The sequence below is a fragment of the Carettochelys insculpta genome, chromosome 16, assembly GCF_033958435.1.
Source record: "Carettochelys insculpta isolate YL-2023 chromosome 16, ASM3395843v1, whole genome shotgun sequence".
Classification (NCBI taxonomy): domain Eukaryota; kingdom Metazoa; phylum Chordata; order Testudines; family Carettochelyidae; genus Carettochelys; species Carettochelys insculpta.
In genome coordinates, this window is record NC_134152.1 from 38094344 (window position 1) to 38118102 (window position 23759).

A 23759-nucleotide genomic window follows, 5' to 3' on the forward strand; every position below is an offset into this window, starting at 1 on the left:
GTGCGAGGCCAGGTCCTTTCCTTGCTCCTAGTCCTACCTACTTCCCCCCAGAACTCCCCTAGGGAGGCAGCCGAGAAACACGTGCACTTCTGTGGGGCTGTGTCCAAACGTGGCCTATGTGCCTCTTCCCGTAAACACGCCCGTGCTTCCCCGAGGCGGGGCAGGATCCGGCCCCTGGAGAACGGGCCGGGCCCTGCTGGGCTGTACACAGTAGGTTTTCAGAGGCCCTGGGCAGGGAGCGGGCGGAAGGTGGAGGCAGCGGCTGGCCGGGGCATGTCCCCGCGCTGGCTCCGGCCGCGGGCTGATGCCCTGTGCGCCCGGTGCTGGGCGGCCTGGGGTCCCACGTGCAGCGGGCCGGGCCGAGGGGCTGCGGGCGGCAGAGCTCCGCGCCTCGCCTGGGGGTCTCACCACCTGCGGCAACCGGCCCTGCCCCCGCCAGCGGCTGCACGTGGGGCTGGGCGGAGCGGGGGTCCGGGTCCGGGTCCGGGTCTGGCCCCGGCCCCGCGGGCGCCGCCTCCCTGCGCGGCGTCTGCGTCAGGGCCGGGGCGGGGTCGCTGTGTCCGGCCGGAGCCGGGCGAGTCTCCATGGCTGAGGCGGGCCCGGGGGCGCTGGAGCTCTGGCTCCGTGAGTAGCGGGCCGGGCCGGGGGCGCCCGGGGGGTCAGACGGCGGGCTGGGGCGCCCGGGGTTGCAGGCGCCCTGCGGGGTCGGTTGTCTCTGGTTTCCCCCGTGCGCACGGCGCTGGCTGCAGGCTGAGAGCGGGGGCGGGAGGCCTTGGCAGGGGGGCTCACGGTCCGGCCCCACGTGCGACTCCCCGCGAAGGGGCTGGGCAGAGCCGCCTCCTGGGCACCCCCCGGCTTCCCTGCAGCCTGCCCCGTTTGCTCATCCCCGGCGCAGGGTTCCCGCGGGGGTCGCTCCGGCAGAGCAGGCGCCGGGTCTCAGCCTGTCTGCACTACCCCGACCGCTGGTGTGACTGCACGGCCCCCTGGAGCCCTGCCAGCGACCGCCACCGCGTAGCGTCCGAGCCCCTCCCCGCAGTGGGGGCTTGGGCAGCTGCTGCGCTGGCTCTGTCACAGAGCGCAGTCAAACAGCAGCTCCAGCTGAATGTGAGATTTGAAAACTCCCTTAGGAGGCTGAGGCGCTGGTTGTCCCGGAACGCCTGTCCCAGGGCCAGGGGTTTAACGTACTGCCCGAGCCAGACCTGTGGGTGTAAGTGGTGTCCCTGCCTGAAGTGTACAATAGCAGGGCCCCAGGCTGCTGGCCTGGTCTCCATCTATCGCCTGCCCCGCTGACTTCAGGTTGTAAAATGCAGCCTTGTGCAAAGGTATTGAGCAAGGGGGCTCTGGAGATCCCTGGCTCCCTGGGGCAGCTGCTGCGTTGCAGGGCAGTGTGTGCTTGCTTGGTCAGCTTGAGCCATTTAGTTTTCTCACACATCCTCCAGAAAACTGAGTCAGTCCCACCCTTCGAGTAAACCTGTCAGCCCTGTGAAGTGTGGCTGTGAGCAGTCTGCGCTGGCAGCAAGTGTGAGGTGAGGTCTCACGCTCATGGTTTGTGTAGGCCAAGTTGTGTGCCCAGATTGGACCCAGGGGATGGTCAGTTACTTACACACATCTCGCACTGAGAAGGTCTTTTCGTCTCCTCCCTGTAAGATAAAGCCACTGACCCAAGTACCCCTGAAGAAAACTGGGAATGTATCCAGCGATTCTGTGACCTGGTGAACACAGACCCGGAAAGGTAAGGAAGACAGAAGGGCTCTTTGTGTTCTCTCCATCCTGTGCTTCTGCCTCTAAGGTTCTCTAATCTCAGAGGGGGAAGGAGCATCTGTAAACTGCAATTTTGTCAAGTCTTAGGGTGAATGGCAGGGCCTGGCCGATTGCTGTGTCACCTGGAGATGCCTGTGTGAGAAGTGAGTAGGTACAGAGTGACCGGGTCCTTGCGATGTTGTGGTGATGTCCTGTCAGTTCGAAAGGAAAGGACTTTTCATGTAGCGTGAGACTGCATTTTCTCCCCTCACAGCCTTAGACGTGGTCGGAACCCACTGTTGGTTATCCAGAATCTCTGGGCTGTGAGCAGGATGCTTATTTCTTCTGGGCAGAGTTGCAGAAAAGACCTGAGCAGCTTAGTTACTGCTGTGGCTTCAGTTGCAGTTCTCCATGTGGTGAGGTCTCCCCCAGGGCTTTCCCCAGCCCTGCAGCTCATGGGCTTGTCTCCAACAAAGGCGGCAAAGCCACATGCTGATTAAGTGAAATGGCTGAAGGAGGTCCTTGTGCTGGCCTTTGTGTTGAGCAGATGCATGGAATTTCACTCCCTAGAACTTGCCCTTGTTGCCTAATGAACATTCCTGCAGCAGGTGACTTTGAGCCAAAGATCAGAGGGGTAGCCATGTTAGTCTGGATCTGTAGCAGCAACGAAGGGTCCTGTGGCACCTTATAGACTAACAGAAAAGTTTAGAGCATGAGCCAAAAGTTTGAGCCAAAGCTGTCTCTGGCTGTGCTTGCATTAGCCCTCTGCGTGCTTCTTGGGCTGTGTCTACACGTGCCCCAAACTTCGAAATGACCATGCAAATGGCCATTTCGAAGTTTACTAATGAAGCGCTGAAATGCATATTCAGCGCTTCATTAGCATGCGGGCGGCAGCCGCGCTTCGAAATTGACGCTCCTTGCCGCCGCGCGGCGCGTCCAGACGGGGCTCCTTTTCGAAAGGACGCCGCCTACTTCGAAGTCCCCTTATTCCCATGAGCTCACGGGAATAAGGGGACTTCGAAGTAGGCGGCATCCTTTCGAAAAGGAGCCCCGTCTGGACGCGCCGCGCGGCGGCAAGGAGCGTCAATTTCGAAGTGCGGCTGCCGCCCGCATGCTAATGAAGCGCTGAATATGCATTTCAGCGCTTCATTAGTAAACTTCGAAATGGCCATTTGCATGGCCATTTCGAAGTTTGGGGCACGTGTAGACGTAGCCTTGGTGTGTAACCCCAGTGTTGAGTCGGCAGGGCGGGTTGCTGTGGCGCGGTGTGCCTGTGAAGGTGGTAACTGCCCGTCTCTTACAGGGAAGTAGCCATGTTTGCTTTTCCACAGACTCCTGACTGCTCTGACTTTCTGCTTTTTCTCCCCAGCCTATCGCTGGCACCCAGGCTGCTGGCTCATAAGATACAGTCGCCGCAGGAGATGGAAGCCCTTCATGCCCTGACAGTGAGTGCTTTCATCAGCACACAGACGTGGGATAAGATGGAAATTACTTGATGTGGCGGGTTTTTGTATCTGCCACTTTTAAAACAAACTAGCATCTCTCCCTTTTAACCCTTCACTGTGATTTCAAAGCTGTAAGCCTGTTCCTGCCACTTGTCATTGTCACCAGGATTTCGTGTGCACTTGCAGCCGTAAGGTTCCATATTCCTCAATAATCCCCTTCATAGCAAATGTAATTTCCCATATTACTGTCTAATCTTTTAGATTAGATAATCTAATCTAGATGCCTCACACCCCTCGTTTCTGACCTTCCTATTCCACTCCCGTGCGTGTCTTGGGCAGGGTTGCTGGTTTTGCCAAAATGTTTTTTGCTTTTCTCATGTAAACACATGTCTGATAGGAACTAGGCTGGGGCCCCTGCCTGCTTTTCCAATGTGGAGAAACTATCAAACATCAGCTCCCTTGTCACCCTGCTAGTGAAGCTTGTCTGTTGTTCAGGAGGATTATTCTAATAGGCAATGTCTTAGCCATCATCACTGCCTGTAGTTATATTTGTGAAGCACTGCCAGTTGGTTCTTGCTAATTTGTTTTAAATGGGTGAAAATGAATGATGGATAAAAATGCCTAGCTAGCAGTGAGGGTCCAGTCCTTTATCTGGGTCTGTGCTGCTAAGAGATTCTGAGCTCTTTGTCTTGCTGGAGGGGGTGATAAAAGTGCCTGGCAAGTTTGGATTTTGTCTCCTGCTTCTCCTCTCTCCTCTTCCCCCTCCATCCCACTCCCGCAGGTGCTGGAGACGTGTGTGAATAACTGTGGCGAAAGGTTTCACAGCGAAGTGGCGAAATTCCGATTTCTGAATGAGCTGATCAAAGTTCTGTCTCCAAAGGTATGTGCCCAGCCTCCCATGTCTAGCAGGCCAAGTGTGCTTTTAAACTCGGATGTGGCAACGTGAACGTCAGACCAATCCCATCTACAAACGGCATCCTGGGGACAGTGAATGGCAGGGGACAGGCTAGGAATTTCTAAGCAAGAAGGATAATCACTGAAATGTCTCTTTGGAATCCCAGGTGGGAGGGGAGATGGGGAGCGAGTTGGAGTGAAATCTAAAAACATTGGACAGCTTGGCTGGCTCCACCGGAAGGTCAGTGTTAGGAAGGTGCTTGTTTGTTAGGGCCCGTATCCTTGGATAGGAAGAGTTGGTAAGTACAGTGGGTTTTATTCCTGGTCGTCTCTAGGTGGGGGACCTGTCCAGTGCGGTTCAGAGCAGGAAGAAGAAGGGATGTGCCAGTGCCCTTAGAAGGGCCAGTCTGTCCCCAGCTTGTGCTTCTCCATGTTGGAGCTTCTGCCCCAGCCCAGTAGGAGGAGGATTTATACAGAGATGATGGGACGAGTGGCTCATGGGCCACATTTTGGCCTTGTATCCTAGGCCCTTCTGCTGCCTTCCCTCTCTCTTCAAAACTTCAGCCTTAGGACCTGTTGTTCGTAGGGTTTTGTCTTCAGAGCCTATGCACAGCACAAGCCCCTGAGAGCCACGTGCCCTGCCTGGGAATATCTCCAAAGCTCAGATAGGGAACTGCCGAGCAGGCACCTGGGAAGAATGTGGAGTAGGAGACTCTGCCCTGATTTGCTTTAAGTGAGAGCTTCGGGGGACCTAACGTGAGCTCTACAGTGAGCTGTCTCTGTGGCTCATCTCTCACTGGAGTACGCGCTACAGCCTGCTCCCAGCCGGCTGCCCTCCTCTCTGCATGTGTCTCCCTGGGCAGAGTCCCCATCGCCCTTTGGAACAGGAGCTGACAGGAATATGAATTTTAGTTTGAAATACGGTTGCTAAATTTGCAGCGAGATAAGCCTGGGCGCCTCCAGTCATAGTGGGGAAATGGAGAGTGACTTGCACCACTTACTGTGCATGGTCACATTTCTCTCCATTCTTGGGATCATTTGTTTAACAAGTACAGGGTTCCTAGCAGGTTAATTGTCATGGGCTTTGTTTGCTGTGCCTTGCCCCAGTTCTGTGGCAGAGGACCTCCGCTGGTTTCACAAGCAGGGGGGCCAACAGCTTCTTGCTTGCTTTAAGGCAGAAACTTCCTGGTTATAATTACTTACTTTTTTGTTTTCAGTACCTTGGAACCTGGTCATCAGAAAAAGTCAAATCAAGAGTCATAGAAATAATGTTCAGTTGGACAGTTTGGTTTCCTCAGGAAGTTAAAATCCGGGACGCTTATCAGATGCTGAAGAAACAAGGTTTAGTTCTGTTATTTCAGTTTTGTTTTGTCACACCCGAATCATGTGGTTTCAAACCACAAGTAGCTGAGTAATAGTTTTAAAGCTCATCCCATGTGATTTGACTTTTCCATAAATGATTATTTGTAAAGGTGAAGATTTAAAGGATGGCTTTTCAAACGGATTTAGACACCGAAAAATGCCAGTAGACAACTGGTGAGATCAATAAAAGTATTTTAGCAGTTTAAATCACATTAGGTGTCTACGGTCAACATTATAATAATAATTACTCAGTCCCTAGCTCTTATACAGCAACTTGTCATCAGTTGATCTTAAGGCACCTCTGGGTCTTTTAATGTGTTTATTTTTACAACACCCAGGGGAAGCAGGGTAGGGCTCTTATGCCAATTGTCCAGATGGGAAATTAAGGCACAGAGAGCCTAAGTGACTTCGCCACGGGCACGCAGAACACCTGTGGCAGATCAGGAGAGCAAAGTGAAGTTCTTGTCTCCCAGCAATTAGGCTTGTACCGTATCATTGTCTGTCTTTTCTCCAGAACTGAATTCCATGCTGAGTTAATAGCTTCCCAAAGCCTGTTTGTGCGTACATGGGTCTGTACATCTGTCCTTGACTGCTGCTATATGAATCTTCTGCTTTACTTCGAAATATTTGGTTACCAGGTGTTCCTTCCTGTGCTCTGCCAAGAAACATCTTTTGTACACTTGACAAGCACAGTAAAACAGTGTCCTGTTGTGCAGCTGTTTGTGTGGTTCTGCCATGTGCCAGATACCCCTCTGGCTGTCAGGGAATGGTGCGCTCCTGTGCTGTCAAAGGAAAGCACCTGTAGGAGGTGTGGAAATGACCAGGGATCGGGGTGGAGGCAATAAAAATATAAGGACGGCCAGATTGGGTCAGACCAAAGCTCCATCCAGCCTAGTACCCTGTCTGCTGACAATGGCCAATGCCAGGTGCCCCAGAGGGAGTGAACTGAACAAGTAATGATCAAGCGATCTCTCTCCTGCTATCCATCTCCAGCTTCTGACAGAGGCCAGGGACACCATTCCGACCCATCCTGGCTAACAGCCGGTAATGGACCGAACCTCCATGAATTCATCTCCCTCTTTTTAAACCCTATAGCTGTAGTCCTAGCAGAGTTAGCCCTGGAGAATACACCATGGTGAGCTGTCTGAGAGGAGTGGAGAGAACAGACTAGTAGAGACTGCTGCAAGACTAGGTGGGGTAGGAAAGGGCTGTGTGGCCGGATGGATGGGGAGGAGGGTGGGGCAGAAAAAGTGTCTGTCACAGAGCTGCAGTGGGGAACCCACAGGAACTGCACCCAGCCCTGGGAATGAGAATAGCCCAGACCATATGGGAGGTGGGTGGTCTGTCCCTGGAGGGCTGGCACTGATGGGTATGGCAGCTGCCTGGAAGGGCTGGTTAGACTAAGCTGCATGGGCTGCTTCATCCCATCCGTAAGTTTGTCCAGTGGCTGGGGGAGGTGTGATGGGGAGGGTTTAGCTTTGCTGGGAAGCCAGCATGAGGCAGGACCTGGGAGGTACCAGACTGTGCTGCTGTGGGTTCCCTAACATGTGACTCCAGTCTGAGATTGTCTTTTGGAGCCTGGGGCAAAGTGTGTGCAGGACATACCCCCTGACTGGCTCCGAGGCCCTGGTGGAGGCCACATGGGCATTAAATCAGTCACTTGGCTGGGCAGCAAAGATCTTCACGCATCCAGTCAGCTGCCTGGGTGGGACTGACTGCAGTGTCTCCTGCCTGCAGCAGTGGATTTCACCTGTCCTGTCTGCCAAGGCTGTCGGGGGGGGGTGGGCAGAGCCAAGGAGGATTCCACGGCAACAGGCACACGCTGAGGCTTCCTCATCTGTGTGCTCATGTCGTGAGCTGCCCATGATTTTTGGCTCTGGGCGCTGGCACATGGCCCTGCAGGGCTAACAGGCTCAGAAAAGATCTCTGAATGGCCTAACCATGCACTGCCGGAGAAAAGAGCCTTTTCCATGAGTTACAGCCAGAGTGTCCCCTCTTGGGAAACCATCAGGCTGTTAGTCCTCTTTCCCCATCATCTTGTCCTGAGCACTTCCCCTCCCCCTTTCACTTATCTCAGACAGCTGGTTGCTTCGGTGTTTCTCATCTTAGCAGATGCCTACTTGTGGAGGGCAAGCTACGGGCACAGGCCGTTTCTTTCCCTCATCCCTTAAAATCATGGCAGGAGCATTCAATTGCCAGCAGACGTGTTAGTGGTCAGCAGGAGCCGGTACCAAGCTGAACACAGCAATGCTGCATGCAGGCTGATACTCTCTCTCTCTCTCTCTCTGACTCATTTCAGGAATCATAAAACAAGACCCCAAACTCCTAGAAGACAAAATTCTACCACCTCCTTCTCCAAGACCTAATAATTCGATTTTTGATGTTGATGAAGAGAAATCCAAGGTAAATCTGTGTCCTCTGGATACGTTGCATTGTCTGGAAAGTGCCTTTATGGTTCCAGGAAAGAGATCTCTCTAGAGTAGCGTGCATACTTAGCACATTCCATGCTGCACAAAGGCAGTCTAATAATTAACCCTATTGCCCCTTAGTCAGATAAGTAGCATTATTTCTGTTTGGTGATGGGGAAACAAAGGCACAAAGGAGGATGTAACTTGCCCTATGCCAGAATCAGGATTCATTTATTTGTCACCTGTTTTTCTGAAGAACATAAGAACAGTCGCCCGGGGTCAGACCAAAGGTCTATGCAGCCCAGGATTTTGTTTTCCCCCAGGGGCCAATACCAGCTGCCCCGAGGGAATGAACAGAACACGGGGAGCACAGAGTGACCCATTTCCTGTTGCTCATTCCCCACTTCTGCTGACCTGGCTAATAGTCACCAATAGTTCTATCCCCCTGAACGTACCTAGTTCTCTTTTGACCCCTTTACAGTTTTGGCCTTCACAACACCCTCTGGCAAGGAGTTCCACAGGTTAACAATGCCTTGTGTGAAGAAGTGCTTCCTTTGTTTGTTTCAAACCTTATGAGCTGTTGACCTCTGTTTCCTTCCTTGCTGACTTGTGCAGGCAGCAGTACAAGGTCAGTGAGGCTGGCAGCCTACGAGGCAGCTATGTGACCCTGATCAGATTGTGAGACTGGAGTCTGCACATCTGTCCCCAGGGTGATAGCGCAGCTCTGGCGGTCAGGCCCAGAATACATCTGCATTTATTTGATGGGTGGCTGCATCCCGGTGCCTGGGGCTGTTTGCTCTCTGTCCTCTAATGGTCTCCGCTCCACAGCTCTTAACAAGACTTCTGAAGAGCAGCCACCCGGAGGACCTGCAGGCGGCCAACAGGCTGATCAAGAGCATGATTAAAGAGGTAGGGCCCATGAGATGCTGGCAGCTCTCTTGTTGATGAGGCGGTACTGCAGGCAGACAGAGGGGTGGGAGGGCAATCTCACAGTCTGGCTTTAGCAGCGACCCTCCAAAGCACTGTGTGCTTACTGCCTGCCACTGCTCGCAGCCTGGCAGACCTGTGCTGGACCTGCCATTGGCCTGGTGAGAAAACTACCTGTTGACCTGTAGCAGAGGCAGGCATTTCAAAGACTCTGCAGCACAAGTGGGTGTAGCAGGAGTGAAATTTCTCACTCAACCCTTGGCACTCAGGGAAGGCGCAAGCCTTGGGCTGCACTCTGACAGGTGAATTTCTCCCATAGCTCTAGCATAGCCATACATTCTGTGTCCTTGCTAGCCCTGGGCTCTTTTATGACGTACAAGTAGAAAGCTCTGGCCGGGCAAGGGGGTATGGAGGGAGTCCAAGCCATCAGCGCAGCGTGTAAAGAGGTTTTTGGCTAAATCGGGGATTTCAATCCCCATTTCCCTTTGTTTTATGATGTCTCAAAGGAGCAAGAAAAATCTGCCAAGGTGTCCAAACGGCTGCATGCAATCGCTGAGGTTCACAGCAATGTTCAGCTTCTAGGTGAAATGCTGACCAGCTACAAGAGGCAGGAGTTACCCAGATCTGACCTACAGGTTCTACAGGTGAATGACCCCTCCTGCCTGGAAGCTGATTGGGTTGATATCTCTGAGGGGTGTCTAGCAGTGATGGGATGTGAAAATGTGGGACAGAGCAGCCTGTTCATCTCTATAAATGAGGGTGGTCCCCAGCAGGGGTGGATCCCCTCCCTTGGCATAGGGTGAACCCTAGGAATTCCCTCCAAGCCATGGCAGTTAGGCACGTACCACATGATCTGATAGATGTGCTGAAAGCTGGAGAGGCCTGTGAGCTGCCCAGCTGCAGTCTGCAATCTCCCTTGCCTGGCCCTTTGGCCACGTTGATTTCACTCCCAAGTGTGAATAGTTGGAAGTCAAGGAACATCTGAGGCAGCTCTGGGGACTGGTGGAGAAGCTGCTGAACACTTGACTCCCCACTAGCCCTGGAGATGCATTCCACCAGCAGAATGCTTTGCGGGCTGGGCATCTGGCAAGAGCTGAGAGCAGCACAGTGAGACGACATGGGCTGGTGAGTTGCAGGGCCATTTTCAGGCTGCAGCGAGAGGCTGTCCTCAGAACTGAAATGCTGCGCATGGCGCTGCTGTCTGGAGGAGAGTGACAAAGTGCCCGTTTGCTGGCTGGGGTCAGTTCCAGTCTTAGTGTCCATGATGCATTCATTGTCCTTAGAGCTCCACCATAAGTCCACGGTCTTCTGGGTTCTGTTTCTGTTAAGCTGGATGACATTGCACAGCAAAATTTGTCCTGTGAGGCCATGTGTGCATGTAAAAGGGGTGAGGCTACGTGAGATTGGATGGGGAATTTCCATATCAATCTGCACCTATGGCTTGTTGCACATTTTAACAGTGCAGTAACAAGCTCAACTTTCTTCTCTGGCGGTGACAGAGCCTGTGCTTGGAGACGCCCAGAAAGGCTGGTTGCATTCCCCCGGGCTGCCTGTCTAGCTAACTTCCTTCCCTTTCGTTCCTATAGTGCATCTCTGTGGCCCCAGAGACTGGGCCGGGATTCTGACGAGCAGAGGGCCTGAATCTTGTTCTCTTCCACAGAGCGTATTTGAACGCAGTGAGAAGCTGAGGCCACTGCTCTTCCGCCTGGCCAGCGAGACTGTGGATGATGATGAGGCTTTGGGTATGTTTAACCCACGTGATCCTGGTGCCATTCCCTCCCCTCCTTAGCTCCCTGACCTACTGCCCAGATCAGGTCTTCATGCACACAGCTACTCTCGGGCTCTTCTGCCACTACTGAAGTGCCCACCCCGGCCAAATCAGGGCCATCCCTGCTGCTCCACTCCAGAACCCCCCAGCCTTTCTCACCCCTCCAGCAGCCCTGGCTTCTCAGTCCTGTAGCAAAGGCTGCAGACTGCTGAAATGTAAGCTGAGCCCTTGGCAAATAAACCAAGATCGAAATACTCCCTGTGCCTTAGAGCAGTGTTTCTTAGCCTGGGGGTACATGTACCCAGGGGGGCACACCCAGGTCTTCCAGGGGTACGTCAGCTCCTGTAACCAAAGCAGCAGAAAGGTAGCACTTTAAAGACTAACAATGATTTATTTGGTGATGAGCTTTCATGGGACAGACCCACTTCTTCAGATCTATTTCATTTCCAATTTCAATTCCATTTTTCAATTTTATTTGGAAATGAAATAGATCTGAAGGAGTGGGTCTGTCCCAGGAAAGCTCATCACCGAATACATCGTTTTGTTAGTCTTCAAAGTGCTATGTTTTTGCTGCTTTGGTTTGTTGGAGTGCAGACTAACACGGCTGCCTCTGTTACTAATGAGCTCATGTTGACATTCGTCTGGTTTTATAACAGGCTACCCAAAAAACACTAGTAAAGTCAGTACAATCTAAAAGTTCATTCAGACAGTGACTTGTTTCTACTGCTTCACGTGCCTTATGCTGAAATGCGAGAATAATAGTTCTATTCCAATTCACTGATTGGATAATAAGGTGGTAGAAAGGCAGCAAGTTTTCAGCGGTGGTCTTCTGTGATATTTGTGCATGTTCTTGTAAGTAGGTTGTTTTTAAGTGAGGTTTAAGTTAGTGGTATGCAAAACAAATCTGACTCCTGCAAAGGGAACAGAGATCTGAACAGTTTGAATGGTGCTTGTGTCAAGACCTCAGATTCCCTTCAGGCTCGTAGGGGTGTGTGAGAGAAGGCTGGGGGTATTTTATAAAAAAGATTGAGAAACCTGACTGTAGAGGACAGGATCTAGCAGAGAACCAGCTCCCTTCTGGGGGCTCCTGTCCTTTGTCAAATCCCATCTTCGGCTTAGGTTGTGGTGCTGGTGTCAAGAGAACAGTAGGCCCTTGGCTCAGTCTGTCAGGTTCTGCCTTTCCATCCTAGAATATCCTGTGTCTCGGAAGCAGGCTCTGTACCGTGGAGTTTGTCCCACCCGCCCACCCATGTCTTCAGTCAGGCTCAGATCTAAGTCAACCAGATAGTAACAAGGAAAGTGGCAGTATAAGGGGAAGTGCAACTAACTGCAGTGTCTGGAGCCCAGTAAATCCCCATCCAGAGAAGTCAGTCAAAGCCTTTCTCTTATTGTCGCCTTTGTTGACTCAGTCGCTAGGCCTGAGAGAACAACACTGCTTCCTTCTCAGGTTACTAGTGAGTGGCACTTTGTACTACCTCTGCCTGCCTGCTGGGGAGTCTCTGTTCTACAAGGGACCTAAGCCAATGGGAAAACTGAGAATCCCAGCTCCAGACTGCAGCCTCCAGGCAGGCCTCAGAGGAACTGCCCGAAAAGGGCAGATCTGGTGCAACTGTTGTTTCTTTTCAACTGAGCAAACTGTCCCTCTGCACAGGGCGGCATAAGCCAAACAACAAAAACTGTTTCCTTGGGCAGAGCCAGCTCAGGGCTGTGGACTGACGCAGCTGCAGTGTCTGGAGGGCTGAAACACTGCTGAGCTCTTGTCTGCAAGGAGACCAGCTCCCCGGCTCCACGCTCTTCCATTGCCACCACAGTCAGGGAACAGGTTCGATGCCAGCGAAGAGAAGAGCGCAGCTCTTTTGTGTTTGCAGACGCTGCAGTGCCGGGGGGCCAGAGATGCACATCCTAGGAGTCTCAGTGTGGGGTGGGTGGGAGCTGACCCCTTTCCATGGGATTGTGCTCCAGAATCTGAGCTCTCATCTTCAGTGCTTCTAGCCCTTACAATTGCTCAGCTGATCAGATCCAGCTCAAATCTGGAATGTTTTTGTTTTTTGCCTTGAGGATTTCTGGGCATGTGTGGGATATCACAGCATCTCTGCGAGGTACACAGAGGTCTGATGGAGAAAGAGACCTGTCCTCCACCCCTATTCCAGAAACGGAGTGGCCAGCTGGGTTTTGCCCTGTCTGGCCAGTTCCAGACACAGGCCCTGGCTGTGTCGTGAGCCGTGAGGAGCATGGCAGCCGTCAGCTCTCCTCTTAGAGTGTGAATAACTGGTTTCTCCTCCTCTTCCCACAGCAGAGATTCTCCAGGCCAATGACAAACTCACCCAGGTGCTCAGCTTGTACAAGCAGGTTGTCGTGGACCATGACCAGGGCAAGAGTTCTGTCACCAGCTCCACTGATGCTTCAGGTATTGGGCGCATGGTCCCCCTCAGCTGCAAAGCAGCCTACCTCCTGGCTGGGTGGCAGTGTCTGGGCCCTGAAAAGTGTGAGGGTGGGGCTGGGGGAAAGCCCTGAACTGCACAGACAAGCAGCTGGGTTCCCACAGGCACTGCTGAGCCTTTCAGTGTGTCCTCTGAGGCCCAGGGCGGTTACTGGAGCATGGCTATCAGAGGCCTCCCTGTTGCCTCAGGCTAAGCCATGCGCATGGTAGGAACTCTTCCAGCTCTTCGGGTGTTTACCGAGGTGCCTTGCAGACAAAAACAAGAGTGGGTTTGAGCTGCCTCCTGCTGCAACCAGGTGGCCTGAAACATTGCACGTGTCACAGTAGACGTCCTGGGCTGGCAGAGTGCAGGATGGTCGGAGACTGAGTGAGCTGGTGATCCCACCGTTGCTCGGAGAGTGGCGGCTCGGCCATTGGGAGGGGAGAGGATTTCTCGTTCGATTCAAACAGATTTTGCTGATATCTCCTGCAGCGTCAAAGGCTAATGTGGGAGAAAGGAAGGGTTTGGTAAAGAGCTGTCCGTCAGCTGAGGTCAGGGTACACGAGTAGGCTGCTCTCAGTCCTCCGGACTGGATGTTCCTGAAGTTTCTGAGGACTAAAACAACCAGGAAACCCAGGGAGCACCAAAGAGAAGCAGAAAAGGGCCCAGTCCCACTTCTTGCAAACCCTTAAGCCAGATGCCACCAAGCAGCAGGGCCCAACCTTTGAAACAACAGCTGGCTTGGGCAAGGCGTTTGCCCCCCAGTCTCTCCCAGGTGTGAGGGTGCTGCCCAGGCTCCACATTTCTGTTCTCGACAATGAGGCAGGCTGCACGCAGGAGGCAGTGTGAGCACAGCTGGTTAACTGCACCTGAGTGCCACCTGCAGGGTCCCTCTGATCTTTTCCATCTGGGGGCAGAATAAATTTTGTTGGGTGCACCGAGGCATGCGCAGGTGGCGCCCCAGCACTAGAAACACCGGCGGGTGGCTGCTGGGGCTCTGCTAGTCAGCTGGGCAGCACCTGAGTTTCTCCTGGCTGGCCACCTAGGCACTCCGCTTACAGGGAACGCAGCTGCTGGCCCTTGAGAGGAGTTGGAAAGAGCTCTGCTCCATCCCCTGGCCAGCCCTGTCCCTTATGGAGGTGTATGAGCTGAGCTGTTTTAACCACATCACATCCGCCTTTCAGACACGGTTCAGCGCCCAGGGTTGAGGGAGCGCGAGAGCTGAGAGAGGCCTGGCTCTCCTGGGACAATGCTGGGCCAGTTGAGATGCTCTAGCGTTTTCCAGCTGTTGGTTTTTCAATAAAGATGTTTAAAAAACTGTTCATGAAAGCCCTCCCCTCTCACTGTGGTTCAGCTAGCAGGGGCTCTCCAGCTGGGGGCTGTGACCTCTCAGGGGTCATAAGGTCTACCTGGGGGTCGGTCATTGGCAGATCCCTGGGGCTGACAGCCCAAAGCTCCCCTTAAATTAAATTAACCCCATTTTACTTTGTAAGGGGGAATTCAGCTCATAGGTTTGCTGTGTCAATGGGCTCACCAGTACAGAACAGTCGAATACCACCAAGCTGGCTCTTGGGCTAGCGCAAGAGAGGGCAGCTCTTTAACTCTCCCTCCCCATCCCAAAGCAGCACCGTCCCCGCGGCGCAGTATGAAGAGCTACACACTGATCGACTTCTCCGAGCTGGGCCCCATGTTCGAGTGGCTCCCAAACCAGCATGCGACTGCGACAGCCGCCACCGCCCCGAACAGCAGCTCCTCGGCCTGCCTGCTTGATGAGGAGCTGGTGTCACTAGGTCAGTCCTCAGGGCGCAGGGATGGGGGGTCTCTGATCCTTAGGGAGGGTGGTGGATATTGAAGATTTGGTAGCTTTCTTGTTAGCGTTTGTCTTGACCCACCCAGAGCCCCCGACCCAGGGCGAATGCTGGGAGTCCAAGCATGGTCATTGTCGCTTAGTGGATGGGAGTGCCCTGCTTGCTCTGATTGGTCTGTGCTTTGGTCACCTGCCGTAGGTCTCAGTGATTCCCCGGTTGGACAGAGACCCTCACCTGCTCTCAGCGCAGTGCAGGTGAGTGCGTGCTCCCCTGGCAGCATAGTCCTCCATGGACAGTCTGCAGTCTCCTGCTGACGGTGCATTAGTGGCAGGTTCCATTCCCCACTCCTGCTGCACAGGGTTTTCAGGGCATAGAATTAGAAATAACAATGGCTGCCCACGCCCCGCCAGTGAGAGGTTGGCAAGAATGTGTTGATCACCACCACTAGGGTCATCCTAGTGGACAGGTTCAGAGCTGCAAGTGCTCTGATCTTCCTGCAGGGCATGGGAAGATAAGACACAGCCTATTCTAAACATCGTAGACAGCTAAGGGAGATTCTCCTTTGCTAAGGTGGTAGAGGCCTCTTATTCTGTGGCAGATGGTTGTGCCGTGTGCTCCCTGTGCTTTGTGACACAGGAGGTCAGGAGACCCTCCTGGGGTTTGTAGATATCTGCAGGTGCAGAGCCGCCAGGATGGGGAAGAAACAGCCCTTCCTCCAGCCCTAGTCTGAGAGTGGCTGTGCTGTTGGGGTGGAACTTGGCGCTCGGTTGTCTGTATTCATCCCGCTTCAGCCTGTGTTTAACCCTGGGCTGTTTCAGCAGGATGTGTGTGGCTCTTGCTGGCAGCCTGTCGTTGCTTGCTGAGTCATCCTCTTTGTTTGGCAGTGTGCTGGACACAATGGATATCAATGTGCTGGAAGCGCTGGTACCCAGCGAACTGCGGGGCTAGAGGAGAGCTGGCAGGGAGGCTCACCAGAGAAGAATATGCTTCAGGATTTGGCAGGGCAGCTGCCTCCATCGTCTGTGAGCGGGCCATGTCCAACGTAAGCAAACCATAGAGCTCACGGATGTGGAAAAGGGGAGTCTTCCATCCTGGCGGTGGAATACGGGGCACCCATTATCTGTTAAACTGCAGCCCCATCCAGCTGGGGGCAAGCTGCTCCACCACTCACTGTAGCTTAGATAACAAGTTAGGTACAACAGTCCTTTCTACCTTTGATGGATGGCAAGCTGGTGTCTTCATATAAAGCCAACGCCAAGTTTTCAAGGAGCTTTCGCTCGATAGGGTAGTAGAAAGCAATTAATAAAACTGAGATCGTTTAACTGAGAAAAGAGACACCTGTACAGGCAGGGTGGGGTGAGAATATGCTAGAGGCCTGTAAAACCATGACTGGTGTGGAGACTGAGTAAGGAGGTGTTATTTACCCCTTCCATAACACAAGAACTGGGGGCTACCAAATGAAATCAACAAGCAGCTGGTTTAAAACAAAGGGAGTATTTCTTCACACAACACACAATCAGCCTGTGGAACTCATTGCTGGGGGATGTCCAGATGTATAATTCAGTTCAGAAAAGAGCTAGGCCAGCTCATGGAGGAGGTCCCTCAGTGGCTATTAGCCAGGGTGGTCAGGGATGCATCTGTGCTCTGGGTGTCAGTAAACCTCCAGATGCCAGAAGCTGGATACTGGCTACTGCTGGAAGGCAGGACACTGGGCCGGATTGACCGGGGGTGTGACCCAGCCTCGTGTTCTCTCTCTCTCCCTCTCTCCCCCCCCCCGCCCACACACACACACTCTCTCTCTCTCTCTCTCCACACACACACACACACACACACACTCTCTCTCTCTCTCTCTCTCTCTCTCTCTCTCTCTCTCCACACACACACACACTCTCTCTCTCTCTGTCTCTGTCTCTGTCTCTGTCTCACTCTCAACCGGGCCTTTTTATAACACTCTGTAACTCACATAACACTGGGAGCAGCTGTCTCCAAGGCTGCTGGCGAAGATGTCACAATTGTCAGCCCAACTTAACCTTGCATGGATTTTAAGACTTGCGGGGCCCAGTGGGCTGATTGCCTGACATTTGGTATAACACTGGCCCTGGAATCATATAGCCTGAATTCCTGCCTAAACTCCATTCGCTGTGGCTGAGCTGGAGGGTACTTCAGCCATGCCCCAGCATTTAGGGAGACTGAAGCAGGGTTTGTAGCAGAGCCTGGCTGCAGCAGTCCTAGAGAGCCACAGCCAGTCCCCTGGAATGAAATCTGCTCGCTGCCCCAAAGACAAAAGTTCAGCCTAAAGAGCACTGGAGCAGCAGCATCTTCAGTGTGAAACAGCGTCAGCCTCCCAACTAGCCAACAGCTCCCGCAAGTTCCTTGGTCTCTCCTGGGGGGGTGGGGGGTGGTGATTGGGAGCTGAATTGGGCTTGTTTAGTTTGGAAAAGCGAAGATTGAGGGGGGACATGATAGCGGTTTTCAGGTATCTAAAAGGGAGTCATAAGGAGAAAGGAGAAAACTTGTTCTTCTTGGCCTCTGAGGATAGAACAAGAGGCAATGGGCTTAAACTGCAGCAAGGGAGGTTTAGGTTGGACATTAGGAAAAAGTTCCTAACTGTCAGGGTGGTCAGACAGTGGAATAAATTGCCAAGGGAGGTTGTGGAATCTCCATTGCTGGAGATATTTAAGAACAGGTTAGATAGATGTCTATCAGGGATGGTTTAGACAGTACTTGGTCCTGCCATTGGGGCAGGGGGGTGGACTCGATGGCCTCTCAGGGTCCCTTCCAGTCATGGTGTTCTATGATTCTATGAGATGGATGCTGGAGAGGACCGGGTCAGATCTCCACACTGAGCATTAGTTATCCAGATGTTTTTCCTTCCAGGAACTTACCACCAGTGCCGTTGTCCCCAGCAGGCCTCCTGAGAAGCTCATCTGCTGACAGTTTGTTCTCAGACCCTGCCTGTGAGCTGACATTTGCCGCTCCTTCACAGCCAGCATCCCCTGATGCTGCCTTGGCAAACCTCTTTGTCCCACTCGTGTCAATTACGCTGAGTAAGTGCCCTGACCTCTGTGTCCCAGCTCTCCTCAGTGCAGCTTCTGGATGGCGGGCAAGGCTGGGGTTGCTCCTGGGTGAGAGAGGGCAGCTGGGTGCATTTTAGGGTGATTCTGCCTCGTACTTACGATGTCTGACCTCTGACAGCCGGGCCCCGGAGATGTGCATAGCCCTTTCTAGCCAGTGGCCAGGCTGTGTCTGGCTTTCATGATACGCATGCAGTGGGCTTTGAAACCTGCCAGGGGCGTCATCTCCTGCACCACTTGGAGTAGTTCTCTGCCGAGCCTGGGCACCAGCTGTGCCAGAGTCTGCCTGACCTGGCACATCAGCAGGTTATCTGACTTCCCTAAGCAGAGCTCTGCTCCTTTCCCTGTGGTATGGGGCCCACCAAAGCAAAGTGCAGCTGGAGCTTGTCGGCGTCGTGTTAAAAGCCTAGCCTGTCACTGCTCTTTGAGCTATAAGACAGGCTCAAAGGCTTTGTTGCTCCTGGTCTGCCTTGCCCCCTCTGCGGAAGGGCTTTGGCGGCCTGGCCCGTGAAGTCCCTGCTGGATGGTAGATCAGACTGTCTGCGCTTGCCGTGCTGATGGTAGGCAGGCTCAGGCTCCCTGCGTGCTGTCGGGAAGGAGTGGGACAGGTGCACAGCGACAGCTTTGGGCTTTGCACAGGCCTGGGATGTTACGGGGGAAGAGGACAGTGTGTGAGACCACTTTCTTATTCCCTCATTCCTGTACACTGAAGGACGGGGTGGTTCCTAGTCCTGGCTGGCTTTGCACCCCGTCTCACTCTGCTCTGTCTCTGACAGGCCAGATCCCTCCAGTGACAGTGCATGACCAGAACGGGTTGAAGGCCATGCTCCATTTCTCCAGAGACCCAGTCCCTGGGCGACCCGACGTCCTGGTGATGGTGCTCTCGATGCTGAGCACATCCGCTCAGCCAATCAGGGACATTGTGTTCCAGGCTGCAGTCCCAAAGGTGAGTGTGTGGGAACCAGACCTGGGAAAACTACCCCAAGTAGAAGTGTTGCCTTACAGATTTCCTGCAGCACTTGGAAGAGCAAAGTAACCGAGTGCTGGGTTCTGGAGACGTATTCACTGGCTGCTTACTATGCAGCTCTCTCCTGCTCCCCAGGAGACCTGGCTTGGGTGCATCACTTAGCACTGAGAATAACTGCCTTGCGAGAAGTATGAGAGGAGAAGCCACGTTAGTCTGTGTCCACAAACTAACAGAAGAAGTCCTGTGGCAACTTCCAGACTAACAGTTTTTTTGGAGCATGAGCTTTTGTGAGCAAAGACGCACTTTGTCAGATGCATGTCAAATCTGAGGAGGCCACACATTCTCTCCTTGCACCCATGCTCAGTTAAAAGCCTCTAATTCCCACGCTGCCAAAGAGGCAGGCCTTTGTGTGTGCCCCTCCTGGTCTGGGCTGGGGGAAAAGCCAGGTGTGTTCTACTCTTGCGTGAGCAGAGCAGTGTAACAGACTGCAGGAGCCTGGCACGCTGGATCTGTGCTCTGTTACACCAGGGGCCACACCCCGGGATAGTCCGGCTTTGTCCCCTGCCTCTCTCTGCATTGTGCTCCCCTGCCCCTGAATGCTGGTAGCTTTCTGCTCCCATATACAGCCAGCGTTTTGCTCTGACCGTTCCTCCAGAGACCGCATGTAAGCCTCTGTCCTGTGCCTGTGGGCCAATATCAGGGAGCCAGCTAGAGAGCCAGGACGCGGCTGCCCCCAGGATCGCAGGGCAATGATCACAGCTTTCCTCCCTGTGGGTGCTGAGGGTGTGCAGCTCTATTGGCAGCTCCTCAGCACTTGCCCTTCGCTCCTGGTGCACTGGGCTGGTAGTGGCTGGCAGGATGTGGCTGGCATGGCCAGACAGACTGGCTCTGAGTGTTCTCCCAGCCCGTCTCCAGTGGGGACTAGTGCGTGTGTCTTGTGTCTCTCCCCCCCGTGGCAGGCTATGAGAGTCAAGCTGCAGCCAGCATCCGGCTCAGAGCTTCCTGCCTTCAGCCCTTTGCTCCCGCCTGCTGTGATATCTCAGGTTCTGCTGCTCGCCAACCCGCCCAGGGTAGGTGCTAGTGTCTCCGTGAGTGCTCACCTTGGAGTGTAACAGTGGCAGACGGGTGCAGGAGACCTGATGCTCAGGGAGGCAGAGCCACCTGGGTTCTGCCGGCAAGGCAGCCGCTCTGGGGAGCTCCCCGGCTCTGGATCCTGTGGGAAGTGAAGCTGCAAGGTGTGCGGTGCTTTCTGTAGGGCTGTGGTGGGGGTGAGCCAGGTGAGAGGGAGACCCCACTGCAGCCCATGTGCCGTGGTGGCCCCCAGTGGCTCTCCGGCACAGCTGTGCCATCGGAGCGCTGGTGGGGTGCAAGGGTGACCCCAGATGTGTCCTTTGTGCTGGCCAGGCCCTACAGGTTCCTCAGCCATCTCTGCAGCCGGGGGGGAACGTGGCCATGTGCAGCTGTCTGCGAGCTCCCTTGGGTGGCCGTGGGACTTTCCCTCGCCCCAGCATTCTGCCTGTTGTGTCCATCGCTCCATTGCAGGGGACCCTTGGCATTGGCAGAGGTGGGTGGCAGGGAGCAGACCATGTAACCTGCCTGTGTAACATTCCTCTTGGCCCACCCAGGACCCCATCCGACTGCGGTACAAGCTGCTCTTCACTCAGGAGGGGCAGCCCATCAGCGCAGCGGGGGAGGTGACTGGCTTTCCAGAGGCCGAGCTGTGGGGCAGGACCTGAGCTGCTGCTTTGATGGAACATGGACATTGCCGCGTCGCCTTAGCACAGCCATGTGGGGAGCTGCCTGGGAGGGGCGTGAGAGCCTCTCTGCTCGCTCAGGGCTGGAGGAGGTACCCAGAGAGCCAGGGTGGGCTCCATGCTGGCTGCTCTCTGCAGGGCCCACTCAGCTGCTCCTACTCGGGATTTCTGGGTGGGTACCTGGTGGAAGGGAATGCAAACTGGCTGCTCTGTCCTTTGCCTCGCTGCAGAGCTAACACTGTGGGGGGCAGTGTGCCCCCCCGGGCCGGCTGCTCTGTGTGGGGGGGCAGCGTGCCCCCCCCAGGGCCGGGTGCTCCTTTCCTACCCGGATTGCTGCTTTCTGGGCCATTCTGCTGTGGCCACTTTGCAAACTGTTCCCTTATTCAGGCCGTGTTCGTGCCCTGGGTGGAGCAGCGCTTGTGGCTGGTGTCTCATTTTGACCGTGTCCACAGTGCCTGGGGTCAGAGCTCTGACTTTGCAGTGGGGAGTGGTGCGAGCTTTGGAATAGGGTGACTGGGGCTTTAAACTGGGCCAGCTCCGTAAGCCAGACCTGCTGGGTATTGGCACAGCCTCTGGCCTGCAGGGCCCCAGGTGCTCACAGCCGCACAGGAGTGCCTGAGACATCCTGCCGGGGGGCTCTCGCAGGCTGGGCCCCGGCAGCCTGGAGGCTTGTGTCTCTGCGAAGCTGAAGTGGCCCGGAGGGTTCGTTTGCTACTGTGGTGCTTTGACATGTTATTTTCCTCGTGTCGATAAATGTTACAGGTCAGCAGGTGATTGGGGCACTACAGAGCGTTTCCTGCTCCTGTAAGGTGCTGGACTGCCAGCTCCGGACAATTGCACCTCCAGTCCCTGAGTGTGTGCCCTGTGACTCCTGCCTGGCTGTGAGAGGGCAGCCAGGGTGCCAGGGCTCATTCGGTCACTAGCCTCTGGGCTGGGGCAGTCGCTCTTGCACCCAGTTGTGGGGTTGGCTCTTGCAGACAGACACCTGCTAGTTTGCCCTGGATGAAGGTCACTGACTCACTCATCCCCTGAGACCTATTAGCCTTATGGCTCTGGGCTGTAACCACTGGTCTCATCGTCGTCCTTCCCTGGTGCACCAGCCACCTGCTCACTCTCCTGGCCACCTTGTTGTTTGCCTGGGTCATGTGTCATGGGACTTGATAGAATGACAAAGCCAAGGAATCTTTGCTTCCCGAACCATTGTGACGTCACACCAGCTCAGAATCTGGTCTGGTTGGGTTTCCTTTGAGCAATGCAGAACCACAACAAAAGCTTCGCTGTGCAGTCCATGGGCCAGGCTGCTCATGCGCTAAGGCTTGGAAATGGCTGCTTTGCCTCCCACCTGCTCTCTCCCTGCCTCCACATGCTGTCATTTTCCTACTCAGCATGATAGGTAGAAATGCTACAGCTCAGGAGAACCCTGACGTCCCCTTGGCTGTGGCTGGAAGAGATGCTTGTGACTACATTAAAAACCAGGCCCCAGCTGAACACCCGGGATAGTCCCTAGTCCTTGCTCTGAGCAGAGGTTTGGCTCGACATTGGTGTACAAAGTGGTTTCTCCAGACAAGCCTTCCCTGTGGAGCAGCTCCGATGCCTGAGTACTGGATCCATGTCTCCAGGTGTGCAGCACTGGAACTTTTGTACATTTCCCCAGGGGCCAATCCCCAGATGCTCCCACTTCCTGCAATCTGGGTGGAGTGTCTTAGCACTCCCCTGCTTTGGCAGTGTGGGTCCTGCAGCCCCGTGCCCCATGCCAGTACCCCTGGATCCCCGGGGCCGGCTTGTCTGTGGCTCTCTCTGCCCTGCCCAGCTGTGGTCCGTCTGCTGCTCGGAAGCAGAGTGGAAAGGACCATCCATGCTGTTCTTAGGCGATGGTGGCCGGCCTGGTGTCCCGCGTGTCAGGTTTTAGGTGATGCTAAACTTGCACATTTTTAAATCAAGGTATTTTTGACTCCTGGATGTCAGCATTGCTGCTGGTGACTGCAGTGCGCTCCTTGTTGTTTATCCCATCTTGGTGGGATTTGGCCACTCGGGCGCTGCTTAAGCTTTTTCTTACAGAACGTTGGATTCCCAGGTACAATCCAAATAAAGTATGTTTACTTTGACAGGCGCTGCATGTGGCTGGTCCCTGGGTTTGCGTGCAAGGTCTGTCTGGTGCGGTGGGTGCATGGGCTGTAGCCTCATTTTATTAAAACATGGTCCAGCCACAGGACAAGGCTTCTGCTGTAAGGATCAAGTGCTGTAGTGAGGAGCCAGGGGAGGAAATGGCCAGAAGCAGACAGCAGCTGTCAGGTTCATAGCCTGGACTGTGTGTGAGCAGTGAGCGTCAGGTATGGAGCTTGTTAAGCCATCCCCAGGACTGCTGGAGGGGCCTGTAATGGAGAGGACAGGTTCTCCCTGGATCTGTGCAGTATATCCCTCCTCTCCCCTCCCCCAAGGGGTCTATTCCAGGTTTCACGTAGCCCATCCCTGGAGCATCCTCCCTCCCTGCTGCTCCCGCCCCTTTCCAGGCCCTCCCTGTCCAGAGATCAATGTTAAATCTTGTCCCTGGAGCACCCATCAAACCCCCAGGGAAAGGTGCAGCTGTCCCTGAGTACTGGATCAGGCCCTGTGCAGCCAACCTGTGGTCTGGGTCAACAGCTGCAGCCACTACCTGGTGCGGGGTGGGGGACTCCTCCCGTTCCTTTGGGCTGGTTGGGGGAATTTTGTCATCACCTTCCGCTGATGGCCACAGGCAGCGAGGTGGCACCGAGTCTCTCTCTCTCTCAGGTGCTGGGCTGGCTGGTTCTTGCTCACCTGCTCAGGGTCTGACCATCAATCCCTGGGTGGGGAATTCCACTTGCCAAGGTTCTGCTAATGTTTTCCATCCATATGTGAATTCCTTCCTCCAGGTGTGGAATAACTTTTATGTGCCCTGACACATGAGCGGCTGTGCACCACTAGAAACACAAAACTGGGTTGTGGATGCTCTGCTCAACAGCTGGTGGCACTGGACTCTCTCCCAAGCAGCTGCACAAGTGCCTGGCTTACAGGGATTGGCAGTGACTATGGGAGGGGGTCACTTTCCTTTGTGGTGTGGGGGTGATCACCACCTGCTAGGGTTATCTGAGTCGGTCTCCACCACTTCCTTGCAGGGCCCCTGAGCCCCTCTTGCACATCCTAGTCTCGTTCCTGGGGCATGGCCATGGTCTG

General features: G+C 54.3%; 1 protein-coding gene across 4 annotated transcripts; it reads left to right on the forward strand.

Moving 5' to 3' along the window:
• The first annotated feature begins 556 nt into the window (after positions 1-556).
• On the forward strand, positions 557-22667 carry GGA2 (golgi associated, gamma adaptin ear containing, ARF binding protein 2). Of its 4 annotated transcripts, none has more exons than XM_075010959.1 (17): positions 557-624; positions 1648-1732; positions 3110-3185; positions 3967-4065; positions 5297-5420; positions 7741-7844; positions 8678-8758; positions 9283-9420; positions 10437-10518; positions 12838-12951; positions 14587-14754; positions 14971-15026; positions 15657-15814; positions 17650-17819; positions 18623-18792; positions 19773-19883; positions 20439-22667. In XM_075010959.1, the coding sequence occupies exons 1-17, from the start codon at positions 585-587 to the stop codon at positions 20547-20549; spliced, it is 1887 nt and encodes a 628-aa protein (XP_074867060.1). In that variant the 5' UTR covers positions 557-584; the 3' UTR covers positions 20550-22667. The 4 variants fall into 4 exon arrangements, with proteins under 4 accessions (XP_074867060.1, XP_074867061.1, XP_074867063.1 ...); XM_075010960.1 differs by having other exon boundaries at positions 14590-14754; XM_075010962.1 differs by having other exon boundaries at positions 12841-12951.
• The last annotated feature ends 1092 nt before the right edge of the window (positions 22668-23759 follow it).